The 18,923-nt window shown below is 53.2% G+C and overlaps 1 protein-coding gene across 1 annotated transcript in view; it reads left to right on the top strand.

Annotated features, from left to right (window-relative positions):
- LOC309580654 (S-adenosyl-L-methionine-dependent tRNA 4-demethylwyosine synthase TYW1-like) overlaps nt 1-18,923 on the top strand; it is an 87,756-nt gene that overhangs the window by 30,419 nt on the left and 38,414 nt on the right. The window contains exons 10-13 of the mRNA XM_082294792.1: nt 399-451; nt 3,603-3,721; nt 12,095-12,204; nt 17,770-17,947. Coding sequence (XP_082150918.1) covers nt 399-451; nt 3,603-3,721; nt 12,095-12,204; nt 17,770-17,947 — 460 coding nt within the window. The remainder of the gene's footprint in view (nt 1-398; nt 452-3,602; nt 3,722-12,094; nt 12,205-17,769; nt 17,948-18,923) is intronic.

Here is an 18,923-nt window from a genome sequence, read left to right on the forward strand (position 1 = left end):
GGGATCCTGGGTTCTGGGGTAGGAGGCTGTTCTGGGGTCATGGCTTGGGGCCAGGGAGATGCTTCCAGTTCCCTGTCCTGCTCCTTGGGGTCTGGGAGCTGTCCCACAGCCTGGGTTGGACAGGCTCTGCCATCCTCTCCATGCAGGAGTGTCCTGGGCACCCTGATTCAAACCAGACTCAGCAGCATCGATAAATGTCCCACGAGAAGAAAGCATTTCCAGCTGGCTGAAGTCCCTGTGGTGGCACTGCCATTGTTGGAGGTGTCACCTTGGGGCCAGCAGGGAAGAGCAGCATTGGGCCCATGGTGTTAATCATTGTAGGTACCAACTGGTATGTTTAGTGGATCACTTCTTGCAGGCTAAACTCAATTGTTTGATGATTTTTGCTTTGTTTTCAGGTTATAAACTCATTGGGAGCCATTCTGGGGTGAAGCTCTGCCGATGGACAAAGGTATGCTCTGTTTCCTTTTCTCATTTCATAAATAAAACCAAAGTTAGAGACTTACTCAGGTATTCCAAATTCTTGGTGAAATGTCATTTAAAAATGTGCTATTATTTGCACAAACCCAGATTCCATCTTCCAAGCTGTAATCTTGCATTTCCAGCTGTTAAAATCCCTCTGCAAAGAGTGAGAATGCAACGGTGGCAAAGAGCTGGGAGCATCCTTTTCTGGTTTTTCCTGTTACTCTGCTAAACTCTCTCCTGCTTACTGAAATCCAGGCAGGGAAGAGTGGGAAGGTTGTATCCTGTGTGAGGCTGTGGAGCAGGGATAACACAGCCTCTGTCACACCTGAGCAGGCACACGAGGCTGCCTGAACCCCCTGTCCTGGGGCTGGCTTGGGACAGTGACAGTCAGGGCTCCCCTGCTTCTCAGCATTTACCAGATCAGATCTCCAGGGTGAGGTGTTGTTAATGATGTAACTGTTAATGATGTAGCTGCTGTTAATGATGTGGCTGCTCTGTGAGAGTGTGCAGTACCTGTGTGTGTGAGCACACCCGTGTGACACAGCCTCCTCCCAGCCCTCTGCTTGTCTCCTGGAGGCTCTGGAACTCAGTAGCTTTTCAAGCAGTTTCCAGACTTAAAAACATTCCCAGCAGAGGCACAGAGCCCTGGAGAGCAAAGTGCAGCCTCTCCAGGGTGGGTGTGGTTTCAGCTGTCCTGGGCAGGTCCCTTGGAGCTCACAAGCTGAGAGTTGGTCTCTAACGTTGTGCATTTGGGGAGCAATGATCAGAGAATCATTAAGGGTGGAAAAGCCCTCGGAGATCACCGAGTTCAACCGTTCCCCAGCACTGCCAGGGCCACCACCACTGCCCCACGTCCCCTGGTGCCACATCCACAGGGCTGTTAAACCCCTCCAGGGACGGGGACTCAGCCCTGCCCTGGGCACCTGTGCCAGGGCTGGGCAGCCCTTTCAGTGAAGAAATTCCTGCTGCTGCTGCCCACCCTGAGCCTGCCCTGGCCCAGCCTGAGGCCGTTCCCTCTCCTCCTGGCCCTGTTCCCTGGCAGCAGAGCCCGACCCCCCGGCTGCCCCCTCCTGTCAGGGACTTGTGCAGAGCCACAAGGTCCCCCCTGAGCCTCCTTTGCTCCAGCCTGAGCCCCTTTCCAGCTCCCTCAGCTGTTCCTGGGGCTCCAGCCCCTTCACCCACCATGATGCAGCATCCTGCACCCCTGAGCATCCCTGGATGAGAACCTCTGGAATGAGCACCTCGTTAACATGCCAGCAGCACATCTCTAACTCCTGTGCTGTGGCAATGATCAGTCCTTGCTCTCTGAGCTCTCCTTTGCTGCATGATTAACTTTGTTTATTTTTGAAAGAGCCCTTAGGATGCCGTCCCCAGGGTGGGCTGCAGAGAGTTTTCATTGCAGTGCCTGGTGACAATGAACTGTTCCATCAAGAGCCTTTTTCTCCTGAGCAGCATCAAGAGCCCACCCTGGGCTGTCAGGAGTGCTTGTGGGGATGCACTGATCCCACTGCTGCTCTGCTGGTCACTCTTATAACCATTTCTCTCTGCTAGCACTTTTAGTGTCAGACATGATCACGAAATGTTTAAAGGAAAACTTGCCAAACTTCAATGTTGTGACTGAGAAAGCCAGAGAACCTGTTTTTATGAAAGAGCCAGACTTTAATGCAGCTCTGTAAGGCCGTTTCACAAAGTAAATAGCAGCTCTGTGTGCTTAGATGGGCACACACTATTTTTAGCTTAAGCAGGAATTGAATGTAAAGTCTTCCAATAAATTGAGCTGAGATTGGTTCCAGGCAGTGGCTTTGCCTCAGGTTCACGCCAGTGTGTGAGAGTCTTCAGGAGCCTTTGTGGAGATTTGTGTCTGTGGAAAGCAGGAGCAGGGCTGGCAGCATCAGTATTAAGTAGAGTTTCACAGGGATATCTCAGATGGAAAAGATTGGGTTCTGTCAAATTCCAGAAAAAAGCAGAAATATTTTAGGAAGAGTCTGTTTATTTGCCTTAGGAAAGGCCAAATATAACTTGCTCTCCTGAATTTGTGAATCTCCTGGAGTCTCTGTCATTTGAAGAATGAGTAGAATAAACAGCATTTTCCATGTCATTTCATCTTCCACCTGTACAACCAGTTAGGGATTACCTGTAGATTTGTCCCTGCTGCTCCTTTCTGTTGGATCACCAGGACTCTCCAGGAAGAGGAAGGCAGATTAAAAGCTGCCATGTTATATTTCAGATTTTCTCTTGAGAGTAGTAAAGTTTCTTTCTCATTTATTATTATTTAACTGAGCTAATGAAAGACAGCCTTTCCTGCAAGCAGCCTGCATGATAAATAGGAGTTGAATCCTGTTGGGAAAGCTGCTGTGGCTGTGCTGGGAGGGGAAGTGCAGCATCCTGCTGGAGCCACTGCCGGCTGTGAATGAGGGTTTATAAGGTCAGGGCATTTATTTAATTTAGTGCTGCAAGAAATACTCTGCCAGATAAATGAAAAGAATGGAGTGTGCAGTAGGACAGCCTGGAAATGGATCCTTGTTACTCCTGAGTGAGCTTTTCCAGGAATGCCTCCTGCAGCTCAAGAGGCTTTGCCTGCTTTGCATGGGTCCAAAAAGCTCCAGGAGAGCACATCCTTGTGCTGGGGTCTGCCAGGAAGGGATTGAGTAGCTTAAAGTTCTTGCTCCTCTAACACAGCGCTGAGTCTGACCTCCTGAATGCACTTTGGCTGCCAGGATCATGTAAAGAGCCACATTTTATAGTGAGCTGGGCATTTCTCGGGGCAGGTGGCACTGGTGTCCCTCAGCCCTGCTCGGGGCTTTGCTGAGCTTGGAACTGAAGTCACGGGTGGCTGCAGGGAGCAGGTCAACAGCTGTGCCCTCAGTTGGGCTCCTGATGGGGAGTTTAAAACTCTCCTGGGGGGTGTGTGTGTGTTTCCCTGCCCTCAGTCTGGTTGCAGATGTGGTTTCTAACTCTCCTGGTGCGTGCGTGTGTGTGTGTGTGTGTGTGTGTGTGTGTGTGTGTGTTTGCCTGCCCTCAGTCTGGTCCCCAATGGGTTTCTAACTCTCCTGGTGTGTGTGTGTGTGTGTTTGCCTGCCCTCAGTCTGGTCCCCAATGGGTTTCTAACTCTCCTGGTGTGTGTTTCCCTGCCTCAGTCGATGCTGCGGGGCCGCGGGGGCTGCTACAAGCACACCTTCTATGGCATCGAGAGCCACCGCTGCATGGAGGCCACCCCCAGCCTGGCCTGTGCCAACAAGTGTGTCTTCTGCTGGAGGTAAGGCACCCGTGGGCTGTGGCTCCGGGGTGGGGGCTCTGTGGGACACGGCAGCTGTCCCTGAGCCAGCTCCAGCTGTGCTCTGGAGAGCGTGGGCTGGGCGGTGTTGTGTGAACCCCCCGAGGTGCTGAGCAGTGGCAGCGTCTCTGGAAATGGGACCATTTTCCATATTTAAAGTACCTTCACCCCCACCAATTCCATTGCTCTGAACAAGTGAAAAGTGGTGACTCAGTAACTGTTGCCTTCCTGAACCAGCAGCTGATAAATCCCAGCATCACTGAGATAGGGAAAGTCCTCCAGGATCACTGAGTCCACCCTGTGCCTGATCCCCACCTTGTCCCCAGCCCAGAGCTCTGAGTGCCACCTCCAGCCCTTCCTTGGGCACCTCCAGGGATGGGCACTCCAAACCTCCCTGGGCAGCCCCTGCCAAGGCCTGAGCACCCTTTCCATGGGGAAATTCCTGCTGATGCCACCCTGAGCCTGCCCTGGCCCAGCCTGAGGCCGTTCCCTCTCCTCCTGGCCCTGTTCCCTGGCAGCAGAGCCCGACCCCCCCGGCTGCCCCCTCCTGTCAGGGACTTGTGCAGAGCCACAAGGTCCCCCCTGAGCCTCCTTTGCTCCAGGCTGGACAACCTGTCCTCAACTCAAAGGCTCCCCATTTTGGTCAGGAGAGTATCCCCTTTTCTCAGAGGACTGACTTTGGGGTTAATCCCTGAAGGAAAGGAGCTGTGCTGGTTTGAGCAGCTCCAGCACTCCTCACTCTCTCCTGCCTGGGCTTCCAAGGGAGGTGTGTGCCAGGCTGGGGGAGTGCAGGGTGGGATTGGGAAGAGAGGCTGAGGCTCAGCAGAAATGCCAGCAGTGACGTGAGAGCGCCTGGAGTGGGAGGACAGGGAGGTTGTGCTTTGAGCTCTTTTGTTTTCCACCCTGCTAAATCGTCCCATGCGAGCTGTACTTCCTCTGGGACTTGTGCCTTACCCCAGGCTGCCAACAACACCCATTCCATCCCCCAGCCTGCGTGTCCAGCATCCCAGTGAGTAATCCCTGAGCAGCCTGGGACAGTGGAAGGTGTCCCTGCCATGGCAGGGGGGTGGAGTGTGATGGGCTTGAAGGTCCCTTCCCACCCAAACCATTCTGGGATTCTGTGATAACATTTCCATGCAAAACCAGCCAGATTCCTCTGAGTGCCTCTTTCTGTCTTTCACAGTCCTCGGATTTTTAATAATGCAGGTATTTCATGGGAGCATTTAAAGGGCTGCCCGAACTTTGAGGGTCCTTGAAAGCTGTGTCCCAAGTTAAATGTGAGCACTGGACACTGGGCATCCTGTGGGGTTTGCATTTGGGAGTCTTTTCCAAAGTGACCACTGGTGCTCTGGGTGGGCTTTCCTCAGATCCTGGCTGGGAAGGAGGCAGCAAATGGCACATTTCATGTGCAGCTTCTGCTTTGCTTCAGAGCAGGCAGTGCCTGGGAAGGAAAACCTTCTGCTCATCTCTGTTTCTGTGTGGGGGTGCGTTGAGTCCTGCAGTGGGACTGTGCTGGGAGGGACGTGGCCCTCTGTCCCTTTGTCCCCACACACAGGGCACATCCTAAACAGCAAACAGGAGCATGGTCAGGATGAGGGGCTGTGTTCCCAGCTCTGCTCCACAGAGCATTTCCCAGTTTCTCTTCCAGATGCCCTCACTCAGGGTTTTCTGGCAGCCTGGATGTGAAATAGGCTGAATCAGAGAAGTCCAGCAAGTGTGCACTGGAGAGTGCAGAAACTGATAAATGAGATAGTACAGATTTATCAATAATTGATAAATCAGTCCATTAGTGCAGAGACCCAGAGAAGCTGGCACCATTCTGTGTGTCTCTAACTCGTCATCCTGTCGCTGTCACCTGTCACTTCAGAGGGCTCTGCCTGATGAGAACGAGTGCTACAATGCTGATTTTCCTGATGGCTGCAACCTGAGTGCGAGGAAACAGCTTCCCAGGGCACTGTGCTCAGAGTTTCAGTATTGAGTCATTCATTTCCCTCCTGTGGGAAGGGGGGTGGCAGGTGTTGGACTCTCCCATGTGGAATGCAGCTGGCTGTCTTCAGGCCTCCCCTGGAAGCTGGAAAGTTTAAGTTGGAAGATGTGAGGCCTAGTTTGAGGTTCATCCCAGGACCTTAAGCTTGACTTGAAAAGGTTTCTTTTTGGTGACTTTTCCAGCTCCTGTGCCTGGGCTGCTGCAGCTTTTGTGTGGCTGTGAGGGGGATCTTCCCTCCCTCCTTCCCACACCCAATCCCTGCTGATCCTGTGCCAGCCCAGCTCCCAAACCCTGCAGTCAGGCCTCTGTTTTAAGCCCCCCACACCTTGCAGGTTGTTCAGCATGTGAGACTGAAGAGGAGCTGCAGGCCCTGGTGGCTGGGCAGGATAAACAAGGCAGCTCTGGAGCAGCAGGTGCCATCTGTGCGCTGCAGACACGTGAAGCACTGATCTGCTGCTGGCAGAATGTTTTTCACACAGGTTTTGTGCTGGGCTCCTCGTGCAGCTCTGCATGCTGCCTTGCAGATAAGGTTGCTGGGATTCTTTCTTCTTGATCTCTTCTTTCAGGATTTTGACATTTGTAGACTCCGCCAGTGTTTCCAAGTGCACAAGCACCGAGCTCCCCCCGGATCCCCGAAGGAAAGGCCAAGGAGCCTGTTTATTTTCTCTTGCTCACTTTGGCAAGAAATGCTGCAGTTCAGCTGCTTTCCCTGGGAATTGGATGTCACTGGAGTTGGCTGGTCCTGGCTCACACATTTTGGCCCCAAACCAGTAATGATGGAATCACAGAGGGGTTTGGGTTGGGGCCTTAAAGGGCATCAGTTCCAACCCCTGCTGTGGGCAGGACACCTTCCACTGAGCTCATGGGTGGAGCCAGTATCCAAACACCCTCAGAAAATTAGGGGTTGTTGTCAGAGATGTGCCTTCACTCTGCACTGGATGCTTTCCTTTGCCCCCTTGTCCCTGGGACCTGTCTCAGCTGCCAGGGCCTCCTCACTGGCTCCCTGCCTGTCCCCTTCAGAGAGGTTGGGGATGCAGGATTGCATGGCAGCTTTTTGTGGGGACAGAAAAAGCCACCTGGGAGATGGGAATGGCTGGAGCTGTGTCAGGTTGGATCTCAGGGGAAGGCACTGCCCAGGCTCCCCAGGGAATGGGCACGGCCCCGAGGCTGCCAGAGCTCCAGGAGCGTTGGGACAGCGCTGCCAGGGATGCCCAGGGTGGGGTTGTTGGGGTGTCTGGGCAGGGCCAGGGGCTGGGCTGGGTGATCCCTGTGGTCCCTTCCAGCTCAGGATATTCCAGGATTCTCCAAGGTGGATTGTTTGGTGTCCCCCTCAGGCAGCACTGAGGCTGTTCCATCAAAAGCATTGAGGGGGACACCCCACACCTCGATTCCTGCAGCGTCCCCAGTCATAATCGTGCCCTCCAAGGGAGTCTCACTCTCTATCGCTGCTCCCAGCTGCTCTCACTGGGGCTGTGTCTCTTTAGCTTAATTGCCTAAATGGAAATGTGCGAGTGACCAAATCTTTTAATCAATTAGAGCAAGTGTGGGTTCGGAGCTCTGTGACTCCTCCCTGCAGCACAGGCACCAGGCAGGCCTGATTTGATGAGGGTTTTTGGCTCAGTGTCCAAAGCCCAATCAATTATTGTGGAGAGATGGAACAGCTAAATAAGATTTAAATTAATAGGGTTTATTACTTTTGCATCTGAGGAGGAGGCAAACCAGACAGAGTGAAATATCCTGTGAAGAAATTGGCTCGTATTTCTTCTGCTGTAACTTTAATGTTTGTACCTGTGCTTGGAGGTTTCAGGTTTTGCTCGTAGACAGCAGCTGAAGTTGTGTTCAGACACTAAATCTGTGGGTGGCCAAAAGCCAGGCATCACAGTAAGCCCTGCAAAATACAGAGATTAAAAATTAATAATCTCTCGCAGGAGAAGTGCTTAAGGTCTTTAAAAAATTAAGAAGAAACTGAAAACAGATGAAAACAAAAGCTTCTCCTCAGTAACTAACTTCCTCCAGGGGGTAAATTCTTGAGGGAAATGGGGGGTCTTGATATCAAAGGAGTGTCCAGGGCAGGTTTGTAACACCTGGAAGCTGAGCCTGGAAGCTCAGAGAGTCTCTGTGCATGTCCAGCCACCAGTCCTGGTTCTGCTCAGCTGCTGCTCTCCCCTCCCAGGGTTTCAGTTTGGTGATGGGTTTGTTCCCTGAAGGGATCTGTTGTGACCAAGGTTCATCCCTCACTGGGTTCTTCACTGGTTTGTTGAGTTTTGGGCCTGTCTGTCTGCCAGGTCCTCTTGAAATAACCAAACAAATGGGGTGAGGGACAACAGAGAACGTGCCCATGACTGGTAAAAAAAGCCTTGGTGCCTTTATGTGCTGCTCTGTCAGCTCTGTCATCTGAGGCATTTCTAGCAGAAAATGTTCATGTGTGGGATTGAAATCTCTGATTTTCATTTTATGGCACTTTGAGTTGTCCTGGACTTGGACTTCTTGAAGGTTCTGGTACTTGTTACAGTCAGCTCCCAAATTTATGGCAATTTATGGTGAATATAAACAGATTATGGGCTGTGAAATGTCCTCGCTGGGCCTTGGTTGTCCCTGCAGGGTTGGTGTCAGGTCCAGCAGTCACTGATGTGGGGCGGTGACTGGGGGCTTCGAAAGTGAACTTGCACATTTTGGCATCCAGGTGAGTTTTGGAATAGTCTGGGAAGCTGTGCTGAGCAGGGGTGGGATGGCTGGACACAAGCACAGGACACTGAGCATCACCTGCCGTTCAGGAGACTCTGCTCTTAAAAAAGGGAGCATCTCAGAGCTGGGATGGAGTTTTTCAGCGTGGGGCATCTTCCATCTTTAAGTTTTCAATGGGAAGAAAATCATGGAATTCTTCTGGTTGGAAAAGCCCTCTAAGATCCTTGAGTGCAGTTGTTCCCCCAGCAGTGCCAAGGCCACCAGACCATGTCCTCAAGTGCCACATCCACGGGGCTTCTAAACCTCTCCACCCCTGCCCTGTGACCACCCTTTCCATGAAGAAACTCCACTTAATGTCCGGTCTGAGCCACCCCTGGCACCCTCTGATCCCGTCAGCCCATTTATCCAGCCTGCTCTAGGGAGACTTTACCCATCCTAGGGAAAACATTTCGTTCAGATTCAGCATCTCAGTCCTGGTCTCTTCCCAGGCCAGTCTGGGCTCCTCCTGTGGCTCTCAGGAGGTGCAGAAGAGAAGGTACAGCCAGCTTCAGACTGTACCAGCAGGAACATCAAACATGCTTGGCTTGTGCGTTGGCCAAGCCTTTTTTGTGGTCTCCCTCCTCCCCTCATTCCAGGGAAGGTCCTTGGGATCTCTTCCGTGTGTCCTTTCCTGGTCATGGCTGATGTTTTGCCTTCCCCTTTCTGCTGATGGCCCTGAGTTTCTGTGCTCCTCCCTTTGTTTGCAGCTGGAGGCTCACAAGGCTGCAGAGGAGCAGATTGATTTTGTTGTTCTGTCTCTGCTTTTTATTGCTGCAGTTTGCACTTCTGCCTTAATAGGGCTTCCAAAACTGCCAGTTCTCCTGAACTTCTTTTCCCTTCAGCTCTTCTCCTCTGGGATCTCCCCTGCTGGCTCTCAGGGTTCACTGAGCCTGCTTCTTGAATTCTTCTGATTTTTATTCTGCTCCTGCCCTCCCTGGGAATGATGTGCTGTCTTCTCATGTCACTGTCACCAGCACTTCCTCACCTTCCTGTTCCCCACCAGGCATCACCCTGGGGCAGTCGATCACTGCAGTAAATGATATTTTATCCCTGAGCTGCATCTGCCCTCAGAGCTCCTTAATAACCATCTGCAGAATGGATGAAGCAAAAGCTGATTTATTAAAATAGTCCCCAAGCAACTGGGGAGGCACAACACAGCCCCTGGGGAGCTGCACCTTCACAGGGTTCCCAGGGGCTGCCAGGGACTCAGGGAATGCTGTCCCATAGTCCTGGTGGATCGGAGGTGTGCCGAGACTGCGGGGGAAGCGGGATGGGAGGCAGGCTGGGGAGGTTCCAGGGGAGCCAGCAGGAGCTTCCCATCGTGTTCCGTGCAGTCCGTGGGGCTGTGGCACTGAGGTGTCTCTGAAGGAGCAAACCAAACCTGTTTCACACCTGGAATCTCTGCTAGGACCAAGGTTTTCTGCCCTGAGGGGGTTTGGGCGAGGTTTCATTTTACTTGGGTTATTTTGGCAAGGAAGGAAGGAATGAATCCCCGACACAAATTCCTGCTCAAGACTGGTGTAGCCGGTGAGGTGGGTGATGGGAGGGGATGGGAAGGTGACACTGGAATTCTGTCTGTGCTGGGGGCTGGGGACCAATCTCCTGAGCCCGAGACATTGCTCCTTTGTCCTCCTCTTAGCAGAGAACCTCCTTTTTGCCAGATAAGCAGCTCTGTAGACTTGACCTGGTGTGTTTATTAAAGAGTTGGATGTGTTAAGAATGCTGGGCCTGTTGGACACTAATCGCTGTCCAGGGTGCACCCAGAGCCTATTGATTTCCTGCCAGCTGGCCCTATTAAATATACAAGGTACAAGTTTTGCAGTTAAACATGTAAGAGTTTTATAAATGCCTTTTATAGCTGACATTCAGAAAACTTTCTGTGTTGCCAGATGCGGAAATAAAGGGGAAATTCAAAAAGCTGCTTTGGCTTAAAGGATCCTTGAGGTGGTAAAGTTTGAGAGCAGTGTTTGAACCTTTGCTCTTGAAGTGGATGAAGAAATGTTTGGGTGAAAAGGCTGATTTTTCTGAGCCTGGGTTTGGAGTTTGTGTTTTAGCATTGTCAGAGGGTGCAGCTGCAGGTGTTTCTCACTTGGGGAATCCCAGAATCCCAGACTGGTTTGGGTTGGAAGGGACCTTAGAGGTCATCAAGATCAACCCCCTGACATGGGCAGGGACCCCTTCCCCTATCCCAGGCTGCTCCAGCCTGGCCTTGGGCACTGCCAGGGATCCAGGGGCAGCCACAGCTTCTCTGGACACCCTGTGCCAGGGCCTGCCCACCCTCACAGGGAGGAATTTTTTTCCTGATATCCATCCCAAACCTCCTCTCTTTTGGTTTGAATCCATTCCCCCTTGTCCAGAGGTCAGTGGGAGCCTTTTGCTTGTCCCTGGTAAGGACTGGACCAGCCCCTTCATTCTGGGAAGGTGCTTCCCTGTCCTTTCTCCCTCAGTTACATGCTGGGAGTCTTGTCCTGATCCCCTGTAGCTGGAAGGCTGAGTGCAGCTGTAACCTCCCAGTTGTCCCCAGGGCTGGCATCAGGGGTGATGGAGAGGGCTGCAGGAAGCAGAGCTCACCTGGCTGGAAAGCTGAGTGTCAGGAGTGTATTTGCTTGGTGGTGCTCCTGTCCAGAGCTGAGTTAATCTGAGAGCCTTTGTGAAAGACTCTGCCCAGTGTGCTGCTCATAATGAGCTGTGCTGTGGGAGTGGTAGGGAGAAAGTGGAGGGACTTCTGGAGCATATTTTGGGATGAAGCAGGAAAAGGTGGAGAGAGAACGAGGAGGTGAAAACACAGAATTTCATTGACTTCCCTCGGGTGATATTGAAGGGCTGGATGATCCTCTCATGCTAATAAAGTAAGAAATGGGGAGGAACTCCGTGGATCTTCCAGGTGCCTGGGTGGATTTACCTGGACTGGCTTTTGCTGGTTTCCAAGAAAACAGAGATGGGGACAGTGATCCTTTCCAGGCAAGGTTGGCTTCCCAACCCAGTGTGACCCAGCTGTTCCTCAGTTCTGTGATTTTTCCCTGCAATCTGCGTGGCTCAGAGGGATTAAAATCTGGGAGATGACCCAGATCCATTGGGAATGCATCCCTGGTATAGCACGGGCTTCCTGCTCTCTTCAGGGAGTTTGGAGGAGCCTGCCCTCCTCTGTCCTGGTACCAGAGCACCACACAAAGATCGGGGTGGAAACAAATCCTGTCCTCAGGTGGTGCTTGGTACCTTTGAAACTGAACTAAAAATGGCCTGGGATCTTCCTTCTGCAGAGCTGTGGGCAGAGAGGAGGCAGAACCAGTTTCCCTTTCTTCGTAGAGGTTTTTGCAGACATTATTATGGAATTATATATATTCCAAATATATATATTGGAATATATAATATATAGTGGAAACCTTTCACCCCTGCTTCAAAATAGGCATATAAAGTTTAATATTGTCCACAAGGTCTGTTCTTCCTTCTGGGAGACCAGAGCCTGGAGGGAGAGGGGTGTGAGAGTGGTGTTCAAAGGTGACAGCCAGAGGTTGGGGCAGCAGCAGGAGGTTGCTGGAATTTCTTGTTGCTTTGAATATTGTTGATGCCAAGTCTGCAGGTGGCAGGTGACTTCTCCAGGTGGGTTACAAGTGACAGTGAGTGACTGCCCCCTCTTCCCTCAGGCACCACACAAACCCCGTGGGCACCGAGTGGCGCTGGAAGATGGACCAGCCTGAGGTGATCCTGCAGGAGGCCATTGAGAACCATCAGAACATGATCAAGCAGTTCAAAGGTAACTTCTGCTCTGTCCCCACCCCTGGTGCTTTTAGAGCATAACCAGCAGTGGCATCTTCCAAACACAGGTGAGAATGTTCTGGTCCTTTGGGAAGGAGGCCTGAGATTCGGGGTATCAGAAAGATGGGGGAGAAGAAGCTTCTGTGGCACATTTAATGTCTGCTGAAATGAGTCTGAGCCCCTGAGTGTGTGCTGCTGCCTGGAGGGAGTGGAGTGGAGTTGCCTCTGGTGTATCCTGGTAGTTGTAAAATCCTTTCCCTGGGTGTGCAGAGCTTTCCACAGTGGTTAAAGCCAGCCTGGGTGATGGGGGAGCCTGGCTCCTCTGGAAAAGGGAGGGCAGGTAGGAAGCAAAAGCAATCAGCCTCTTACCTGACAGGAAATAAACTGCCAGCCTTAATACCCAGCTTTGTGTGAGCCCTGGAACTTCATCAACAATGAAACAGCAGCAACCAGCAGGTTTTGATTTTCAGGAATTATTCAGTACCTCTGGTTGTGACTGAAGCTGCAGTTCCACAGCACCTTTGCAAAGCACTGCCCTTTGCTTCCCACAGAAATTCCTGCAGTTTGATATTCTGTGTCTATACTATGGGGAAGGCTGGGGGGTTTTACTGCCCAAGTGTGATGATCTGGCTGCTCTGCCAAGGTCAGCTGTGTGCTGGCGGGGCTGGCCAGCTTGGCAGGACAGCTCCAGGGTTCTGCTCTTCCCAGCTGCCTGTGAGCAGCAGGAATGCAATGGAACAGCCATAAAAACGTGTGAGATGAGCCCTGGCCTTGGCTGTCATTTTGGGAACCCGATTGTTCAGGCTGGCTGTGCTCAAGGAGAATCCGATGGACCCAGGATGTGTCAGGCACAAAACCCTTCTGTCAGCAGAGCAGAGCTGCTCTGTCTCAGTGTCTGCAGTTGGATCATGGGTGGAAAAACAGCTCAGGGTAGGGCCCCATGGGCTTCATTGTCCTCACGTGGCTGGTTTGGAGCAGCAGCTCCAGGGAAGCCTCACTGCTGGGGTTTCTTTGGCACCGTGTCAAACATCAGCTGCCCCAGGGGTGCTGGGGCTGAAACACCCTCAGCAGCTTGGCAGGGGAGTTTGGGGAGGGGACAGGTGCAGTCAGGGCAGGGCTTTGCCTCAGGGGGCCTGGAGAAACACCAGTGTTGAGCCAATGGATGCATGGAAGGGGCTGGAGCCCCAGGAGCAGCTGAGGGAGCTGGAAAGGGGCTCAGGCTGGAGCAAAGGAGGCTCAGGGGGGACCTTGTGGCTCTGCACAAGTCCCTGACAGGAGGGGGCAGCCGGGGGGTCGGGCTCTGCTGCCAGGGAACAGGGCCAGGAGGAGAGGGAACGGCCTCAGGCTGGGCCAGGGGAGGCTCAGGGTGGATTTTGGGGAAATTTCTTCACTGAAAGGGCTGCCCAGCCCTGGCACAGCTGCCCAGGGCAGGGGTGGAGTCCCCATCCCTGGAAATGTTCAGAATTCATGTGGATGTGGCACCTGGGGACAGGGGTCAGTGGTGGCCTTGGCAGTGCTGGGGAGTGTTTGGACTGGATGATCGTGGATGTTTTTCCCAGCGTTAATGATTCTGTGCTTCTGAGCACTGGGAGGTTCTGCAGGAGATCCACAACCCCAGCTCGGTCCGTGCTGGGATTGTCCCTGTCCCCAGAACAAGGGACACAGACTTGGTTTCTGTTTGGGAGGGACACGTTACACATCAAAGTGAGCTTGTTCAGCCAGGGTGGGGCCTGGAGAGGGGGGACCCTCCAGCCCTGGAGGCTTTCAAGTCTCCCAAGTAAAGCCATTATCACCCTGGACCAAGGAAGAACCTTCTCCTTCCCTTACCCTCCTGTCTTCCCCAAATGGGTTGAGGAGAGGGAACGATTATGGATAGACTTTTCAGCATCTGAAATACTGCTGAAGTGTCAGGACATCCCAGTCCTCTCTTTTTGGAGCTTGTTTTCCAAATTCATAAATATTGCTCAAAACCTGCCTCTGCATCCTGAGCACAGTTATCCTTGACCTGGAACTGTGCAAGGAGGAAAAAGAAAAGCTCTGGACCAGAACTGGCAGCAGATTGGGAAAAGAAAAACTGGTTTACTTCTGCAGAGTGATAGATGGCAACATTCCTGTCCTGAGTGCTGTGAGTCAAAGGTTTATTAAGGAGAAGAAAAATCGGTAAGAAAAGCCCAGGAGCTCCTGTTCATTTAGTGAGTTTTATGTCGTTCTACCCTGAGGTGTGTGGGGAAATACTGTTAGGGTGGAAGCAGTGAAAGCCAAATTGAGCAGGAGCTGTGTGAGCGAGCCAGGGACAGGGAAAGGTTCAGCTCTGGCACGAGCAGAGTCCCCAGTGGGCAGTGCCAGGGCTGGAGCTGCCTTGGGCAGGAACAGGACTGGCTCCTCCAGCAGCTCTGCACAGAGAGCAGGGGGGGTTTATTGGCACTGAGTTTTAAAGAAAAAAGACAGCAAAATCCCAGGAACCACCTGGTTGAGCAGTGAGGGCACCCAGGTCGCTGTGGGGAATGAAGGACAGGTTGTGGCTGGGCTCTGTCCCTTGTGCTGGCACTGCTGGGGCACCGCCAGTCCTGGGCACTGCAAGAAAGACCCTGAGGGGCTGGAGCGTGTCCAGGGCAGGGAACAGAGCTGGGAAGGGGCTGGAGCCCCAGGAGCGGCTGAGGGAGCTGGAAAGGGGCTCAGGCTGGAGCAAAGGAGGCTCAGGGGGGACCTTGTGGCTCTGCACAAGTCCCTGACAGGAGGGGGCAGCCGGGGGGGTCGGGCTCTGCTGCCAGGGAACAGGGCCAGGAGGAGAGGGAACGGCCTCAGGCTGGGCCAGGGGAGGCTCAGGGTGGGCAGCAGCAGCAGGAATTTCTTCACTGAAAGGGCTGCCCAGCCCTGGCACAGCTGCCCAGGGCAGGGCTGAGTCCCCGTCCCTGGAGGGGTTTAACAGCCCTGTGGATGTGGCACCAGGGGACGTGGGGCAGTGGTGGTGGCCCTGGCAGTGCTGGGGGAATGGTTGGACTCCATCCCAGGGTCTTTCCCAGCATTAACGTGTCTGTGATGCTGCAGCACTGGCTGGGCACCCAAAGGGACTCCAGAGGGGTCCCAGCAGGGCTGAGGTGTTTGGACCCTGGCCCCTGAGGTAGAACAGACTGTTTGGGCTTCTGGGGAATGAAAACATGGGAAGTGTCTTAGCCAGGGAGCCCTCAGGGCTGGTGTGTCTGGGGGTGGTGCTCAGGTGCCCCCCTGAGCCGTTTGAACAAATTGGTGCTGCTCTTTGCAGCACCAGTGCCAGTCCCAGAGCTTTGCAGGCAGGTGCATCCCCACACCCACTGCATGGGCCAGAGACACTGCTGAGCTCAGCCAGTGCTTTATTCATCGCAGTGCAAAGGAGATCTCCTTCGAAGGAACAGAATTCTTGTGTCCCTTTATCCTTTAGGATACTCTGCAGGACAACCCTCTACACTCTGGGTGCCTCTGGGTGGTGATGAATCATCTGCTGCTGCAGTGTTGCCACAGTTTGTGCTGGATGTGGAGAGCACAGCCATTAAAGCCCCATAATTCTCTCTTGGAGTAAATGATGGAGAGACTCCTCACTGATAGGGAGCGAGGGTGGGAAGTTCATTTGGTGGATACATTTTTGTGGGGAGCTACTTGTAAATCTCTGTGCCCTTGCAAAGGGCACACCCAGGATGGAAACGTAACTGAGGAGTGGGAGAGTGGGAGTCTGATAGTACAGGGAAGAAACCAAATGGAAATGCGTGACCTGTCCCAGGAAATCCTCGGAGTGCCCATGGATAACTATGGACAGAGCAGGGCCCTCATCCCCCAGTGCCCCAGGCTCTTGTGGTGCTGCTCAGCTCCTTGCAAGGGGTACCAGAGTCAGCCCCCAGCCTCTCCAGGGTGCTGTGCCAGGTGGTGCTGTCCTTTCCCACGTTAACCGAGCAGTGGGAGAGCAGCTGGAATCAGCTTTTCCAGGGAGCTGACCACAGGGGCCTGGCTGTGTGCTCTGCTGGGAGCTGATTTCAGGAGCAGAGCCGTAGGGATTCAGGAGAGTCCATGCCCTCCTGGAATACACTCATCCTGGGCAGTTTATCCCTGCCTGGCTGGTGATTCATGTGCTCAAATGGTTGGGCACAAAACCACTCCCTCGTCCGGGTGGAGGTGCCAGGTTTGGTGTAAACTGTTTTGGGAAAGTTCCGCTCAAACTTTAGGGAATGTTGGGATTTTGTTCTGTCTGCTTATAGAGCTGGCAGGGTAATTATGAGAGTCCAGATGCAAGATGCTGAGAGAGAGAAATTAATTAATTCCAAAAGTGACTTGCAGTAGTTTTAAGAATATGAAAGTTAGTCCTTTAATCTCAGCGTGTGCTTGAGATGCCGCTTTCTTCTCCAATAAAGCTCTCATTTAGTGCTGTCAGGTTTCTATGGAATAACCATTAGTCCTGTCACTTCCTCAGGACTGAGCCTGGCTGCCTCAAAATGCATGGAGCCCTGCTCTGATTCCAAACCAGCTTTGCTACGTGAGGCTGGAGCAATATCCACAAACACCTCTTTTATCTGAGCTTTGCAGCAGAGCTGTAATTTTCTGTACTGCAGCGTCAAAGCAACGAGAGGGGAGCTGAGGACCTGGATTCCCACTCCAGGCTTTGTTTTTTATCTTTAAAACAGACCAACCCCCAATCTAAAGCCGCAGGTAAGATTCAAGTACATCAAGGCACATCAGGGAAATGTGAAGTGACAGATTTGGAACAAAAGCTTGTTTGGAGGCAGCTGATTTCATCCGGGGTCCTGAGCACCTGGTCAGGTGTGGCTGGGCTGGAGGAGCATCCAGCTCCCCCGTGGGCATCAGGACTGGGACTCATGTGCTGTTTGCACATGGACGCTGCGTTTGAGCTCCTCGTGTTCTCCTTCTGGAAGGTCTCTGGCTGCTCAGGACCGTGCCGTGTGCTGGGTTTTCTGTGTAACACATCCTCTGTGGAGCTGCATGCTCTGTGTTTGCAGTCTGGGTGTGGTCCCTTGCTGTGCCTGGGGAGTTGTGCTGGCTCCTCTGGGGGCTGCTCCTCCTGGAGGCCCACAGGGACCAGCAGCAGCAATGTCCTGGGCTTCTTCTCTAACACCTGCTTGAAGTGGCGTTGAGCTGCCCTGCGTGTTTGCGTCTCAGCATTCACCAGCATCCCCCAGGTCTTAGCAGTGGAAAGCTTGGCTCAAGTGTTTATTAAGCTTGGCTCAGGTGTTACCAGCAAATTGCTCTCAGCAGTGCCCAGGGCACTCCCAGCCCCAGGCTCTGGGTGCTGCTGCTCTCTGGGTGCTGTGGAGCTATTCCTGGGCCCTGCCTGTGGCCTGGTGTCCCCTGTGCTTTGGGAGGGCTCCGGCTGCTCTTCTCAGCCCTCCCTGTGCCAGGTGTGTTTTGGATACAGATATTTGGGAGGGGGATTTGTTACAGAGCCACAGAAGGGTTTGGGTTGGAAGGGACCTTAACCAACCCCTTGTGCCAACCCCTGCCTCGGGCAGGGCCACCTTCCCCCAGAGCAGGTTGCTCAGGGCCCATCCACTGTTGATTTAAGGCTGTTCTCCCCTTGCAGGCGTGTCAGGAGTGAAGGCAGCTCGCCTGGAGGAGGCCCTGACGGTGAAGCACTGTGCCCTGTCCCTGGTGGGGGAGCCCATCATGTACCCACAGATCAACCGCTTCGTGAGGCTGCTGCACCAGCACGGCATCTCCACCTTCCTGGTCACCAACGCTCAGTTCCCCGAGGAGATCAGGTAAGAGCTGCAGGAAATCCCTGCTAAACTTCCTGCTGAAACACTGGAGTGCTGCCCCGTGTCCTAGTCTGGAACATTGGAGTGCTGACCTGTGTCCTTATCCCCTTTAGTGGCCCCTCAGACTCAGCTCTGCAAAAGCACCAGTGATGAAGAAGCCCCCTCAGGGTCTGTTTGATTTTAACCTCAGTCTCCCCATGCTCTTTCTCATCCCCTTCTGCCCCTCAGTTTGATTTTCTTTTCTGTACCCACTAACCAAACCGTGATGACTTCTGGAAGTGGAGAGGATGGAACGTGGCACCTGTGAAGGTGTGGCAGGAGGGGAGCAGTGGGTGAGCTGTGCTTTGTGCCCGGGGCAGGGATAACTGGAGTCCCTCTGTCAGCCAGAGCAGGGCACTGAGCTCAGGCATTGCCTTGTGGGGCTGATCTTTGTTCTGACTCCGGAGCAGCAGCTGTGAAGGCTCAGCCCAAAGCTCTGTCTGGCCCAGCACCTCCAGCAGGACGAGGAGAGGTGACAAGCACATGTTCATCAGCAAAGCGGCCTCCGTTCAACCTCCCTCAGAGGGACTTGAGTGAAATCTTCCAAACAGTTTAATGAACTCTTTCAGAGTCTTTACAAAGGTAAACAATCCCTTTTTCTGATGTTTTGGAGCATCCAGGCTGCTGTTATCAAAGTGTAGCAAGGAAGGGCAGCACGTGGGGAAATGCAGCTCCAGGGAGGCTGGAGGCTCCTCAGAGTCCCAGCAGCTCAGAACAGCAGCAAGTCCAGCCCTGGAGCCGTGGGAGCTGCGTGCAGGGTGGCCTTGCTGTGTCACCCAGCCCATTCCAGCTCCCTCCTGTGCCAATGCTCCCGGGAGAGCTTCCTTTGCACTCCTTCTCGTGGTCTGAATCCGGCACTGAGGGGGGAGCGCAGGCAATTTGGGAGTGAGTAATTATACACCACAAAGGCATTCCAAATGATTGAATAATTGTGTAATCA

This window comes from Coloeus monedula, assembly GCF_965178545.1.
Source record: "Coloeus monedula genome assembly, chromosome: 20".
Lineage (NCBI taxonomy): Eukaryota > Metazoa > Chordata > Aves > Passeriformes > Corvidae > Coloeus > Coloeus monedula.